The sequence below is a fragment of the Orycteropus afer genome, unplaced genomic scaffold (genome assembly GCF_000298275.1).
Source record: "Orycteropus afer afer isolate SDZICR_OR568_19922 unplaced genomic scaffold, OryAfe1.0 scaffold00199, whole genome shotgun sequence".
NCBI classification, from domain to species: domain Eukaryota; kingdom Metazoa; phylum Chordata; class Mammalia; order Tubulidentata; family Orycteropodidae; genus Orycteropus; species Orycteropus afer.
In genome coordinates, this window is record NW_006921786.1 from 2,430,847 (window position 1) to 2,445,382 (window position 14,536).

General features: G+C 45.3%; 1 protein-coding gene across 1 annotated transcript in view; it reads left to right on the forward strand.

Annotated features, from left to right (window-relative positions):
- The window catches only part of SHISA6 (shisa family member 6), a 530,517-nt gene that overhangs the window by 1,371 nt on the left and 514,610 nt on the right, over positions 1 to 14,536 (forward strand). Inside the window, exon 3 of the mRNA XM_007948061.2 lies at positions 11 to 391. Coding sequence (XP_007946252.1) covers positions 11 to 391 — 381 coding nt within the window. The remainder of the gene's footprint in view (positions 1 to 10; positions 392 to 14,536) is intronic.

Sequence of the window (14,536 nt, forward strand, 5' to 3'; positions counted from 1 at the left end):
CGGCGCCCAGCACGGCGGTCACCTACGAGACGTGCTGGGGCTACTACGACGTGAGCGGCCAGTACGACAAGGAGTTCGAGTGTAACAACAGCGAGAGCGGCTACCTGTACTGCTGCGGCACCTGCTACTACCGCTTCTGCTGCAAGAAGCGCCACGAGAAACTGGACCAGCGCCAGTGCACCAACTACCAGAGCCCAGTCTGGGTGCAGACGCCCAGCACCAAGGTGGTGTCGCCGGGGCCCGAGAACAAGTACGACCCAGAGAAGGACAAGACCAACTTTACCGTCTACATTACCTGCGGGGTGATTGCCTTCGTCATCGTGGCCGGCGTCTTCGCCAAGGTTTCCTATGACAAGGCCCACCGTCCTCCTCGGGAGATGAACATCCACAGGTGAGAGCGATCGCCCAGGTCCGCCCCCACTCTTCTCTTGGTCTGGCTCTTCTGAAAGAGCTCTTCTTTTTCCAGTCACTCTTTCCATCACTGCTTCCTGCCTGTCTTCTCAAAACAATTTCACCTTCACTTCTTTGTACGTGCAATAAAATCAGAGCCTGCTTGTACCCTCTTCATTTTTTTCAGAACTGGGAAAGCATACTTTGTTGGTAAGGGGATTTGCAAAGTGAGAATTGGTTGAGTTCTGGAAGTTGAATTCTAAGAATGTAACAAATTCTGTAATTCTGAGTGGAGGTTCAGGATTCTGTGTTTTCACTGCATGTGCCAATTTTGGTGTAGGATCTTGTGGCATTTGGTTTTCTGACTCAAAGAAGAGCATCATTTCAGTATAGGAAACTGACCAATGTTGGAACCTTACTGAAAAGAGTATGAGTGATTTAGCAAAGCATGGGTGGTTTGAGAGTGTGCTAGGGGTGGCGGTGATGTAGAAAGGATGCTTCTGGGGGAAGAAGAGAGAATAAATGTTTCTCCATTCCGTGGTGACCAAGTGCAGATGGCGTCTCTTCATTGCATCCTGCCAAATGAGATTCTTAATCTTTCCTGCTGAGACCAGAAGACTTGTTCTTTTAAACCCAGTAGGCTGAGCTCTCTGAGTTAACACTTCTTGCCATGTTAAACCTGATGGGACATCTTTCACTTCTTATTTGGGCATGGTGTGGGGGCTGCCTCCTTGCTAACAGCATATGCCAGCAGCTCAAAATGTAGTTGCCTGTAGTCCACTTTGACCTGCCTCCCACCCCAGTGCCCAGCTTCCAGTGAGCCCTTTGAAAAGTAACAGTGAGAGAACAGCAGGAACCTAAGTTGTCTGCTTACAACTCCAGGAAGGACAGACTTAGGATATGGAAAGGAGCTTTGCTCCCAGTTCCATCTTGATTGATGGCTAGACATGATTCAATGGAGTCTTTTCAGGGAATAGATCCTGCCCCAAGAGATGGCTCTGTTTCTGGCACCTAGAGCAGGCACTGGCCTAATAAACCATAACCATACCCCGGGGGCTATTCTGCATCTGCATTTGCCCAGCAGGCCCCCACCCTAAGCCATATACCCTTAGTTCGTCTCAGCTTCCTGTGTGTATCTCTTTGGCCTGAAAACCTCCTTCCCTCGCTATTGTGGATATCCACAGTACCTTGATGAAGAAAGAGAAAGACATATAGAAATTTCTGGGCGCCTTGAAAGAACTGATTAATTTTTTCCCTTGATTGTGTAGGTGTTGAGAAAAGATGATACTCCCTGGCAGGTTTTACTGAGTCAAATCCACCTAGTGTGGGTACTTCAGTACTGACAAACTCGGGCATTAGAATTGGGTTGCTTCTGAAAGGAGATAATTTTATAGCCCTCAGTCCTCTCCCTGACTGAGGTGCCACCCATTTTGACACTCAGGTAGTAAAGTTTTACCCAGCATCCCTTCTGCCCCTGTGCTGGCCCTGGGCACTGACAGGAATTGTGAGAAGTGGACTGTGGTCAGTCAAGGCCCCCAAATGCAGAGAGCAGGTGGGACAGTGAGCTGTGTGAAGGTGAATTTTATACAGTGAAGATTTCTCTCTGCTCTCCTGGAAACCAGAGAAGGAATTGTTTATGGGCAAACTCCCATCTGAAGGAGACATACTAATCCTTATCTTCTCTTTAACCTGTACTTTAAGGCCTGGTCTTTAAGGCCTCTTCTCCTGTGGTCTTGGCCTCTCTGCAAACCTCCAGCTGATTAATTCCCTCATATCTTTCTTTGGGTTTCTATCTTCCCTGAGTCAGAGTTCTGTATACTTTGGGAAAGCTGTCCCCTGCTCTTACTGTGATACTTCATACGGAGTTTATTCATGTCACCTGGGATGATATGGAGCACAGTGTCCTCAGCTGCTGGGAGCAGTATCTTTAGGTTTTAGCTTTGGTACAAGTTATACTGGCTATAACCCTGGAGATGTCACTGTCCCCCTTTGTATTTTCTTCCTTCCCTGCCATGCAGACCACCCTACTCTTCAACTGGGGTGGTTATGGTGATGTCTTGGGGTAGTTTCTCAGATTGGAGGAGAGAGAGAACTGTGGGAAGGGAGATGGATTCCAGCCCTCAGACCATTATGTAAATAAGGGATGTTTCTCTCTTCAAGTTCACCTCCTAATTTTATTCAGTTCACAGCACCTCTCCCAGCAGCTGCAGTCTCGCCTGCTCAGTGCTTCGGAAACCATCATGTTGGTGGCTGTTAGGTAGGGGACAATGCCCATCACTGTATGTGGAGGAGAGACTAAGCGATCAATCTAAGACACTCCGTGAGTGACCTTGGGCTGGTCTGGGAAACTTACTTTCTACTTCTGGGTAACTTGAACTGAGCGGTATCCCACCCTGACCTCTTCCTTTGAGGGCTTATTGGGGTGAGTGAGCACATTGTGGGCAGTCATGGTGGACTTGTGGGTGTGAGTTACCGTGACTTTTCTCACTTTTTTCATGCCTGCCAGTCACTGCCTGCCATTCCAGGGAGATCTTTTTGTTTGTGTAACAACTTTATTGAGATTTGATTTATATACCATTCATTTTACCCATTTTGAGTGTACAGTTTAATGGTTTTTAGTATATTCATATGGCTGTGCAAGCATCATTATAATGAATTTTATAATATTTTCATCATCCCACAAAGAAACCTCATTAGCAGTTGCTCCCCATTCCGCACGCCCCCCCATTCTTACCCTCAGCCCTAGGCAATCACTCATCTATTCTAGTGAGGTTTTTACATACTCTGTCTTAGTGTGGAGTTGGGGTCAGGAAAGACGAGAGCACAGGGAGAAAGGGTCAGATAGCCACATCATGGTGAGTTCTCCCAGGGAAATGGGGGAAAGAAAAAATGTGCAGTCTTCCAGCTCAGCGAAGGAAGTTACATATTCCTTGAAATAGTTCAGCAAAGACATTTACTTTTCGAAGAGGGAAGATGAGCTTATTCCACTGTGCAATCCTCCCTTAGATGGTAGTTGGGCAGCAGGGGCTGAATCTGAAGGAGGAGAACCACCTTGTGGAAGAGGGACATTTGTGGGAGTGTTAGAAGGGGTGAAGGCAGGATGTGCACCCAGAGCAACCATCTGCCTCGCCTAGGGTGTTCCTGGTTGGGTAGCCCTCCCAGGCCCAGACACACACATTCTTTAGTGCAGGACTTCCTTTCACCTCTCCCCTTCCCCTCTGCAGGGAAGAACAGATTTGATCTTTTCCAGAAGTGATTAGACCTTGCCATTACATTTCTTCAGGAAAAAAGCATGTCTGGAGGGGAAGCTCTCAGATTGCTGGTAGTTCTAACTGATGAGCACAAAGTCGAGTTTTGAGCTGGACCTCAGAGGGAGAAGGAGACAGGCACAGGGGCAGACCCATGCTCTGGATCTGGACAGCACTGGGCATAGCGTGTCTACCTTTCCCAAGCAGACCCCACTTCCTGTCAGTACCTTTGAATAACTTTCCCTTCCTGTGCTCCCTATGCTCAAGCTGACTGACCGTGGGCATCCACCAGTTTTAATGTTTCATGACTGGCTTCTGCAGTGCTTCCCTGAGGCTGTTGTTCAGGGAGGGGCTACTGATGTCCTCCAAGGGCATGGACTCTGCCCAGGAAAAGGCCGAAGAGGCTGGCTCTCCTTGCCATGACATCCTGTACTAGATGTCTCACATCCAAACCTGTTCTTCCTTCTTCACCCTGCACTGGTTCATTAGTGTCCTGGAAATCAGAAACATTTTGAGGGAGGAACTATGTAGCTTCGCCAACCCCCTGCCAAAAAAAAAAGGCTAATTAACAGATGGATTACGCAGCTATTAGGATGCTGGGGATGCAGTTGGTGAAGTCAGAGCCGACCTGGGTTATCCCACTGCCTGCACAGGGGTGGAGGAATGGAAGAGAGGATGGGCAGTGGGGAACTCAGTTGTGGGGGGAAAAGCCTGCGGAGATGTCATTCTATGTCAGGGGAAAAGAAAAAAAGTTAGGAAGCAACCTCTATAGCCATCAAAAGGGTATTTCATCTGTGGGTCCCTCGCTTATTTCTGGAGAAAATCAAGGGAACACTTTGCTCCACCTTTTCTCCCTCCAGAAATTAATTAGAAGCCCAGGGAGTGCTGTTTTCTCTCCACAGGTCACGTAACTGCAGCAGCAGGACCACTTTCCTAGTTGATTTAGTGAGTTCTCGTCTTAGGTTCTTGGGCAATGAATTGTCAAATCACCTCAAACACTCCATTTCTTGAAGCACTGCAGACTCACTATAATGAAATGATTGAAACAGAGAGTTAACTTGTTTTTTACTTCAAATACAGCAATTGGGAGGAAGGAAAATAAAAGCCTCTTGCTTTGGACTAGCAGTGTTTGCCTTGCACGTTTTCCTTTGAGATTTCAAAAAAAAGTATATAGGGAAAGCAGTGAAATTGTAGAATTTGAGAGGGTTTATAGGAGTGGGAGTCCCTGGGTGGTACAAATGATTTGCACTCAACTACATAGTGGCTAAAGCACTTGACTGCTAACCAGAAGGCTGGTGGTTCAAACCCACCAGCCACTCCTCGTAAGGAAGGTTGGGCAATCCTACTTCCGTAGTGATACTGCCTCGGAAACCCAAGGAGGGGTCGCCATGAGTTGGGCCAACTTGACGGCACATAACAACAACAACAACAACAAATCTAAAGGTTGGCAGATCAGACCCACCCAGTGGCACCGTGGAAGAAAGACCTGGTGAGATCTACTTCTGTAAAGATGACAGCCAAGAAAACCTTACAGAACAGTTCAACTCTGTAACACATGGGGCAGCCATGAATCAGAGTCAGAATCATCAGTAATGGGTTTAGTGTTTTTTTTTTTTTTTTAAATAGGGGTAGGTTAGTGAAAGGATAGAAGGATAGTGGGGAAGACAGAAAGAAGTAAAGGATAGGGAAGGGAACTGGGTGAAAAGTAGGCTGCTACCACTAATAGTCAAAGGTAGTATCACCCAGCTATTGTGTTCTATGGGTTTGGCTCTGTCCTGACCCCTGTGATTCCTGCTCACATTTATTCAACACCCAAGCCCTGTTCACTTTTCATGAAAACGTCTGTTTCAAACTCTGAAATGTAAGCCTACAAAGTGCATGTTATCTTTGATACCAGGGTTCGTTCTTGAATTAGCAGGTCAATCGTGCAAACCCTTTTTAAAAATCCCTGGACTTTGAAAATGTTCATTGGTAATATTGTTCACATTCTTCCTGTTTCTTGTCCACCATTCCCCAAGCTTAGGAGTCATGTACCTTTGTCCCTCTGCCCCCACCTATGAGCCTATCCCAGGGCCAGAACACATTCATTGGGGAAATCTGCTGCTAAGACTCCGAGAGTTTACCTACCATTCTAAGCTACTAAGACAGGTAGAGAAAAGTCTGATGCACTGTTTTCGACCTATTTTAATGAGAGAATGGATTGACTGTACAGTTGATTCAAATCAATTGTGCAGGAAGCAGTGATTAAGACAGCTGAAAAGGTGAACTGATTGAAAGAGATTAATTCACTGCCCCCAGACAGACTTGCCCATGGATCCAGAATTGAAGGGAATCACACCAAAAGCTTCATCCATCCCAGTATCTAATTTTTCCAGGGCCTGGAAGTATGGCATTTAGGTCTTAATCTTCTCCCTCCATTTTATAGTCAGTGAGAATCCACCAGATGCTGGAACTAGCACCCAGCTATTGGCTGTGGGATATCACCACCTTCCTTCTTCCCTGCCAACCCCCAATTCAAAGTCCTGCACAAACTATTTTTTATATTATGGTGAATTGAAGTGCATTTAGTTTTATGGTTTTAGTTATGTCCCTTGACAATAGCTTTCCTGTGGAACCACAACACTATGGTTTGAACTTCCTAGTATATAAGATGTCTTAGCTTGGCAGTGGGGAAAGGGCTGTAATAGAATGCCAACTTAGGCTAAATTCGCTTTTAAAAGTTGTGACTTTTTTTCTCTTTTTTCTGTCTTGGGAAACTTCACTCCATTATTTTTCCCTGAGTCACATCTATGACCTAATGTCTCTAGAATTTTCTTTTGCAAATTATGCAGATGAGGTAGAAGATGTATTTGGAGGTGTGTCAGCAAACTCTTAGGGTCTCAGCCCCTTGGCTTTGATTGGGCATATTTCAAAAGCATTCATGACAGGTTAGTAACTTTTTCTTTTTAATCTCTAGAAGTAAAACACAAAATCTTCTAAAAGGGACAGAGGACCCCTGGTGGTGTAGTGGTTAAGGCATTTGGCTGCTAACTAAAAGGTTAGTGGTTTGAAGCCACCAGCTGCTCTGTGGAAGAAAGATGAGGCAATTTGCTTCTGTAAACATTTATAACCTTGGAAACACAATGAGGGGGGTTACTGTCTGCTTTCATAAAGATTTAATATAACCTTGGAAACCCAATGCGGGGGGTGGGGCACTGTGAGTCAGAAGCTACTCGATGGCAGTCAGTTTGGTTTGGTTTTAGAGTTCTTTCTACTATTTTGTCATTTGTTACAGAATCATAGAATTTTGATTGAAGGCAATTCTTTTAATCAGACTGCCTAATTTTATGAAGGGAAAACTGAAGTCCAGAGAAGTTCGATAGCAATGCCAACGTCAGATGGCTAGTGAGTAAGTTGTGACCAAGAGCTAGATTGTCTCTGTCCTAGGCCAGTGCTTTTCACAACATCATTAAGCTTCATCTTGTCCAATTAAATCTATTCTGATTCTTCTTCTTTTTTTAATAGTTGTAAAACTTTATATAACACAACATTTGCCTGGGTAACGTTTTGCACGAATACAATTTAGAGACATCAGTTGCACTGATAATGTTGTGCAGCTATGTTCTGATTAAGTTTAAGCACATTTTTCTTAGTTCGTATACTCGGAGCTGTGAGTGACAGCCTTCTCCCTACTGTTCCTACTCTAAATCTCTCTAGCACTTCCTTGTTCAATTTACGCAGCCACCAAAATGATTTCTGTTGATTGTCCCTAGTCCTTTTGCAGTTTCTCCAAAATCTTTTTTAAAGGACAATAACCCTATCTGCGAACAATTGTTTAATAAGATCTTAGTAATGCAGACCATTGAAGAAGGAAAATACATCACAAGCCAAAGAGTTATGAACCAGTGCAATAGGTCACTGAATAAAATTGTGAGCAGAAATCTGTAATTAAAAATTCCCAGCTGGGAATGCTTTCTCTTGCTTCCAGAGATGGTTGGAAATTGGGAGACCTGCCAGACCAATGAGGTTGAATTTTGCTGGAGGCCAGATACGTTCTGCCCTCCTATGGCCCTGTGTGTGGGTGACTTCAGGATTATTTTCCAGTGTAACTAAGTGCCAATGATTTGAGTCCCATTCATGGTGACCCCAGCTGTGTCTGAGTAGAACTGTGCTTTGTAGGCTTTTCAATGACTGACTTTTTGGAAGTAGATTAGCAGGCTTTTCTTCCAAGGCACCTCTGGGTAGATTTGAACTGCCAGCCTTTGGTTAGCAACAAAATATGTTAACTGCACCAACTAGGGACTCCAATTCTCTGCTTAAAAACCAAGCCAGTTGCTGTTGAGTTGATTCTGATTCATGGTCATACCACATGTGTCAGGGTAGAACTCTGTTCCGTAGGATTTTCAGTGGCTGACTGTGGTAGTTAAGTTTGTGTGTCAACTTGGCTGGTCCTGGTTGAGTGACTGGGCAGCTGAATGTAGTATTCCCCATGATGAGACTGGTAATCAAGTCCATGGTGGAATCTACTGTGAGCAGCTGAGTAGCTGCCTTAGAGATGTGCTCTGCTTCCTGTGCATAAGGAGAAACCTTGGGGAATGGTCCCTAGCTTATGGTACGCTTGAACCCTGCCTGTAGCCAAGTTGTTATTCAGCAGCCTGCCATGGTCTGCCAACCTTGGGACTTACAATGGACTTAAATTAATGGTCTACTGTGTGGTTTGGTAACATTGGGACTGTGCCATTTTATTTGCTGACCTTGGGCTTGTTAGCCTCAGCAGCCAGTAGCTGCCTGAGTGAAGAGCTGCCTCTAGCTTCAGTGGGCCAGGAGCAAGAGGCAGAGCTAAAGCCCAAGGTCGAGGGGCTTTCACACAGGCCCTAGAGCCTGGCACTTTGAACTCAGACTTCTAGCCTCCTGAACTGTAAGAGAATAGAGAATAAGCTCCTGTTTTTAAGGCCATCCCATTTGTGGTATATTCTTGTCAAAGTGGCACTAGGTAACCAGAACACTGATTTTTCAGAAGTTGATCCATGTGCCTCTTCTCTGAGGTTTCTCTGGATGGACTCGAACCTCCAACCTTTTGGTTAGTGGCTAACCCTATTAGCCATTTGCACCAGGCAGTGACTCCTCCAGAATAAAAAAATAAAAAAACCAAACTCACTGCCATCAAGTTGATTCTGACTCATAGTGACCCTCATTGGGTTTCTGAGGTGGTAATCTTTATGGAAATAGATTGCCCCTTCTTTCTTCCATGGAGCAGCTGGTGGGTTTGAACACCAATCAGTTAGCAGTCAAGTGCCTTAGGCACTATGCCATCAGAACTCCTCCAATATGGCTCCCTACATATATAAGTCAACTCTGAACTACAGAAATACATTCCCTGTTCCCAGGCCAGCAAAGGCAAATAATACAAGATGAAGTGTCCAGAGATTCAGGTAGGGTACCTAATGAAGCTGGGCATTTGGGTCCAATCTTTCTATGAAAGTAATCTCTGTGGCATGTTGGGGGTTTTGTCTGCTTTTGAAAGAACTTGAACGTACATAACCTAATGTGTTGTCCTTTCAAGCAGTCACCTTGGGAGCTGCATGCTGCATCTTTCTCCAGAAAATGTTCCACAGTTCCTCTCTTGGAATTACTTCCAGAGCCCATGGCATGTCATTTTGACTTTCCATAATGGTAGCATATTTTTATCCTCTTAGGGTAGATCTGATTCTTGTAAGCAGTGATAAGTCATGGGGCCGAGGTTGATGAATGAAATCGGCAGTGGGGCTGAGCTATTCATCAGAAGTGAAGAGTGCCTTCCCTAATGAGCCTTGCTCCTCTAGGAGCCACAGTCAGCTGTCTCCCAACGCAGGTACCCAGAAATCAGTTGCAGTAATGAAAGGCATCCCCTGCAGCTCAGTGCCCAGCTTTCCATGATGACCACTTTGAAGGGGATAGTCCTTGTGTGCAAGATAATTACTGGCCTTCAGAAAATCAGTCGTGTGCTATATCACTGTATCAGGGTAGGTACTGGGGGAGTTTGCAGAGGAGGAAAGAAAGGGAATATGCAGAAAGCATCTAAAGTAACTGCTCAGAAAGTGTGAGAGCAATGACTGCCCCACATTTCTACATGACATTGTAGATAGATAGCTCCATTTAGCTTGCTTGTTTGATGCTGACGGTTAAAGGACCCAGTTTCTTTGGGATGCATACAGTGAGGTATGGGGTCAGATGCCAGAGTGTTCACTGTGTTCCCTCTTCTCTCCATCTGAGGGCCAGTGCCTCTGCAATTCCACATTTGGATGGGGTCACTGCTTGGGCCAGATAGCCATAGATGAAGTAGAAATATTTCCAAGTACAGAACATTGAGGTGAGCATTGCTGGTAGATTCCTAATGTGCATTTACTGACTTCCTTCCCAAAATGTGCATTCATTGGACAGAATTGATCCCAGAAAAAGAGGGAGGGGCAGGGTGAATGTAAGGGCAGGTGACAAGGGGTTGCCAGGTGTAGCAGGTGGAGCCAACTTCTCTTTTTGAGGGAAGGATGAGGCTGATCCTAATCAGGAGTCCAGGGGGTTGGGAGGGGCTGGGTACTTATGTTGTTCTCAAGATGTGGCTGGGACAGAACCTCTGGCCCCAATGGCCCCTTAAAAATCCCTCTTGGACACTTTGGGGTGGGTGTCCTGCTCTGAGACTTGGAACTCCACTTGCCTCTGCTCAAAGGACAGAAGGAGCTCTGTCTTCCAGAAACCTAAACAAACAAACCCCAGTTGCCATTGAGTTGCTTCTGGCTCATGGTGATCCCACATGCATCATAGTAGAACTGTGTTCTGTGGGGTTTTCTGTGGATGATTTTTCAGAAGCAGATTGCCAGGGCTTTCTTCTTCTTCTTTGTTTTTTTAATTGTGATTTGGGTGAAGATTTACAGAGCAAATTCACTTTCCATACAGCAGTTCACATATACTTTGTCTCATGTCATTGACCATAGTTTACCACAATGCAACAACTCCCCTCCCACTTCCTCCCCATAGTTGCCTCTTCCCAGTGTCCATCCCTCCATACACTCTTGCCCCCTGAGCTGTCTCCCTGTGCATAAGCAGCCCTTCTTTCTCCCATGATTGTTCTCTCTAAGGAGTGTATCTACTTGAGGTAAATGTTTAACTCACATGCCTGTATTTTGTTTGGCTGGAAACCACAGGTGTGGGTTCAATTCCAGACCTGAAGGGCAGCTAGGGGCCATAGTCTCAGTGGTTCCACCAGGCTCTATCAGACCAGCAAACCTGGTCCCCACCTTTTTTTTTTTTTTTTCTCCAAATGATTTTGAGTTTTGTTCCACATTGTTCTCTCTCTCTATCCAGGATCTCCTACATAGATCCCCTTCCAAGTAGATGGCAGTGGTAGCCAGGCACCATCTAATTCTTCTGGTCTTGTAGTTGTATAGGTTGCAGATCAGATGGTGTACCAGTCTCTAGGACTAATTGTTTCCATGAATTTCGGTTTTCTTCATTCTTCTTTGCTCTGGATGAGGAGAGACCCATCATTGCATCTAGATGGCAGCTAGCTAACTTTTAAGTAACTTTCCTCAGCTCACATAGCTAGAAATTTACCAGTCTCCATCTCTCTTTAGAGTTCATGGGGACACCTAGTTCTTACCTTTCTGGATGTAAAGCATCAAGGCCCTCAGAAAACCTAAGAAAGCAAAGACTCACCTGTCAGTGCCCTGGGAGAAGGTTATAGAACCAAGACGGCAGGGTAGATGACCTACTATGGAGGTATGGAGGAACTACTTGGGCCAGTTGTCCTGGTTTAGATTGAATACAGGACCAAAGTGCCCAGGGCAGTGAAAGGGCTCTTTTTCAAGAATAGATTATATTGGCTGAGGACAGTGGAAATAATATAAAGAAAGAGGAAAAAACATAGCAAATCAAAGCCTCCTGATTCTAATTGAGTAAAGAGCCCTTGGGCAGGGTGGTGAGTCCTGGACCTGGGGGGTGATGAAGGGAGCTGGAGCAAGAGGGACTTGAAAGAAGGATTGGGAGGAGACTAGATGGACCTTGGGCTAGTCCCAGGTTTAATTACTGAAATGTATGGCTTGCAAACGGCTCCAATTATCACCATTCCCCTCACTGCCCCATTTGTAATGTCTAGCACCATGCATACAATGTGCAGTATTTCAGCCAGCTCCCTTCTGTCTCTGTGCTGTGGTTTTATTCTTTGTTTCTATTCTCCTGGTCTTGCTTCCTAAGAACTCTCTCTGTCCCCATGTTTCTCTGTTTCTTGGGCTTTTGTCCTGCCTCCCTAGAGTCGTGCAAATGGTTGCTGGAGGTTAAAGTCCACCCAGAGGTGCTGGGAGAAAGGTCTAGTGATCCACTTCTGAAAAACCAGCCACTGAAAACTCTAAAGCACCACAGCTCTAGTCTGACACGTGGGGTTACCATGAATTATGGTTGACTCAGTGGCAACTGGTCCTGCCTCCCACGTGACTCCATAACACTGAAGGGCATGGGAAAAGGATGGAGTCCTGGGGAATTCTTTTAAGCCTGTATTTTTTCTAGAGCAGCTCAAGGCTCCAGTGCTCGTGGACCATCAGTCAGGTACTGAGCTCCTAGTCCCAGGTCTGTGGCTTGGTGCTAGGGGTACCTGGCTAGGAGCCTCACCTCCGATTTGAGGTTTGGAAACCATTCCCTAGCATTCTTCTAGGGACCTGGAGTTCCTGAGCCCTCTATCCCCCTCACTAGCTCCTGCCCACTTCTAGTTAGAGGGGCAGGAGAACCCCTGGGTCCCCCTTTCCCAAAGCTACTGTCTGCGTTTTCAGATCCATGGGAGCTGGCACTCCAGCAAGGCTTTGGATGCCTAGAGCATTGGACCTGCTCCCTGGTGTTTGGAGAAGTCCCTACTTTCCTCAGCCTCACAAACATTCTCATTATTCCTTGCTTTTTGGCATTTGGTCTCATGTCCTGTTCCCATTAGCTTCAGCATTAAAGTCTCATTACTTAGGACATCTGTCCTCTGGACATATTCCTTGTTCCCTTAGCCAAATGTCCCCTTCTGGGAAGAGTGCTCTCCACCCAAACAGCCACCTCTTCTCTCTTCTTTTCTCTAGCTGTTCTAGTGGAAAAGAATTTGAATCTGGAGGAGATGTGGTGGGGAGAGGGGGTGACTTAATTATAAGTGGTAACTGAGAGTACCTTCCACAGCCTATCCATGCCTTTCCTCCTGAGGTCCTGGGAATATAGACCCTTGCCGTCATCCCTAGGGTTTGGGCACAGAGCGCACAAAGCCTTATATTCGTAAAGAAGGCAGTTCATCAAGGTAGTTTTTCTCCCATAGAACTAGGATGAGGCTTCCATTTAAACCATAGTGAATTCTGGCTTCAGTGACTCCGAAGTTTGGGCACACTTCCCTGAGGGTGAGGGTCATGTTAACCTACTTCCCTAAAATGACTGGGAATGAGGCATTCCAGACATGCAGAGGCTGCTTCAGAATTTGAAGAAGAATCTGAATTTCAGCCTTCCTGTTGGATTAGTAGAGTTTCTGGATGGTGCAAATGGGTTAACACACTTGTCTGCAAACTGAAAGGTTGAAGGTTTGAGTTTATCCAGAGGCATCTTGAAAGAAAGGCCTGTTCTACTTCTGAAAAATCAGTCACTGAAAACCTTTGGAACACAGTTCTACTCTGACACACATGGGATCGCCATAAGTCAGTTGACTCCAGGACAACTGTATTAGTTGGACTAGTAATGGGATATAGGACAAAATGCATCTTCCTTGCACACTCCAGATATGAATGGCTCACTCTCCATCCTGGAAAATGTGCCTGAACTTTCCCAGGAATAATGCCCCATAGGTTTGGAAGACTTACTAATGCTACAGGAAATAGCACAGCTTTTATGTTCTCAGATAATCAGCAGCCAGTTTCTTCCCCGTTTCCGTGCCTGTGCCTTCTTCTCTACCCTGTACTCCCCAAAACGTTTGTGAAGAATTGGATCTTTTAGCAGAGGATCTGTTGGTTATCCCTCATTCACTGTCTTTTTAAGTTACATCATTAAAATGCTTCTTCTGGTTCCTTTCAGTTTCTTTGTCCGTTGCGTCTGCTTTCTCCATCTGTCCTTTTGATTCCTGTTCACTTCTGTTTAGTTGTATTCCTTTTCCCCTCTCTCTGATTCTCCTCTTGAACTTGTCCAGCTGTAACTTCATTAAACTACATCGATTCAGACTCCACTAATTCAAAATTTATCCAAAATTAGACTTGGGTGAAGTTGTTTTCCTTTTTCTCTGCCTGATAAGAAGCTGTGATGAACAGATTAATAGCTCAGACAAGACTGCAGAGATTGTGCAGGACACCTATACCATGCAGACAGACAGGTTGTTTTTAAGTAGACTCATAGGTAGATAATTGGCATGCTAATTACAAATCATTCTTATCTGTTCCACGGAGTAGCTCTCCAAAGATAAATTTTTTTTTTTTTTTTTTTTTTTAAACCTAGTTTGAAACCCTGTGGTGGCCTGGGAAGCAGTAAAAATGCATTTCCTCTAAAGTGTTTTATAATTTCCATGTCTGTTTCATTGATTGGGATTAGCCTGTCCCTATTTCTGCTGAATTGGTGATGCTTGACTGTAGGCTGCTTCAGATTCTCTTTTTAATTCCCTCTGGGGGCTCCTGCTAATTTTCCCTATACTTGTTCCCCTTATTTTTTATTTCCCTGAGTTTTTAGAATTCAGAAATTCTCTATTTCTACTTTGGGAATTATGTTATATATTACACCACAGCCCTGGGCTCCTTCATCTGCCTCTTGCCACAAGGTTGACCAGCTGGATGTGAGGGATGGTGAGCTAGGGGCAGACTTGGGATGCCTTGGCACAGTCTCTGGGTAATAGGAGAGCCCTGGTCTCTGCCTTTTCATCCTTTGTTGTCCTTTCCCAATACCTTAAGGGGCCT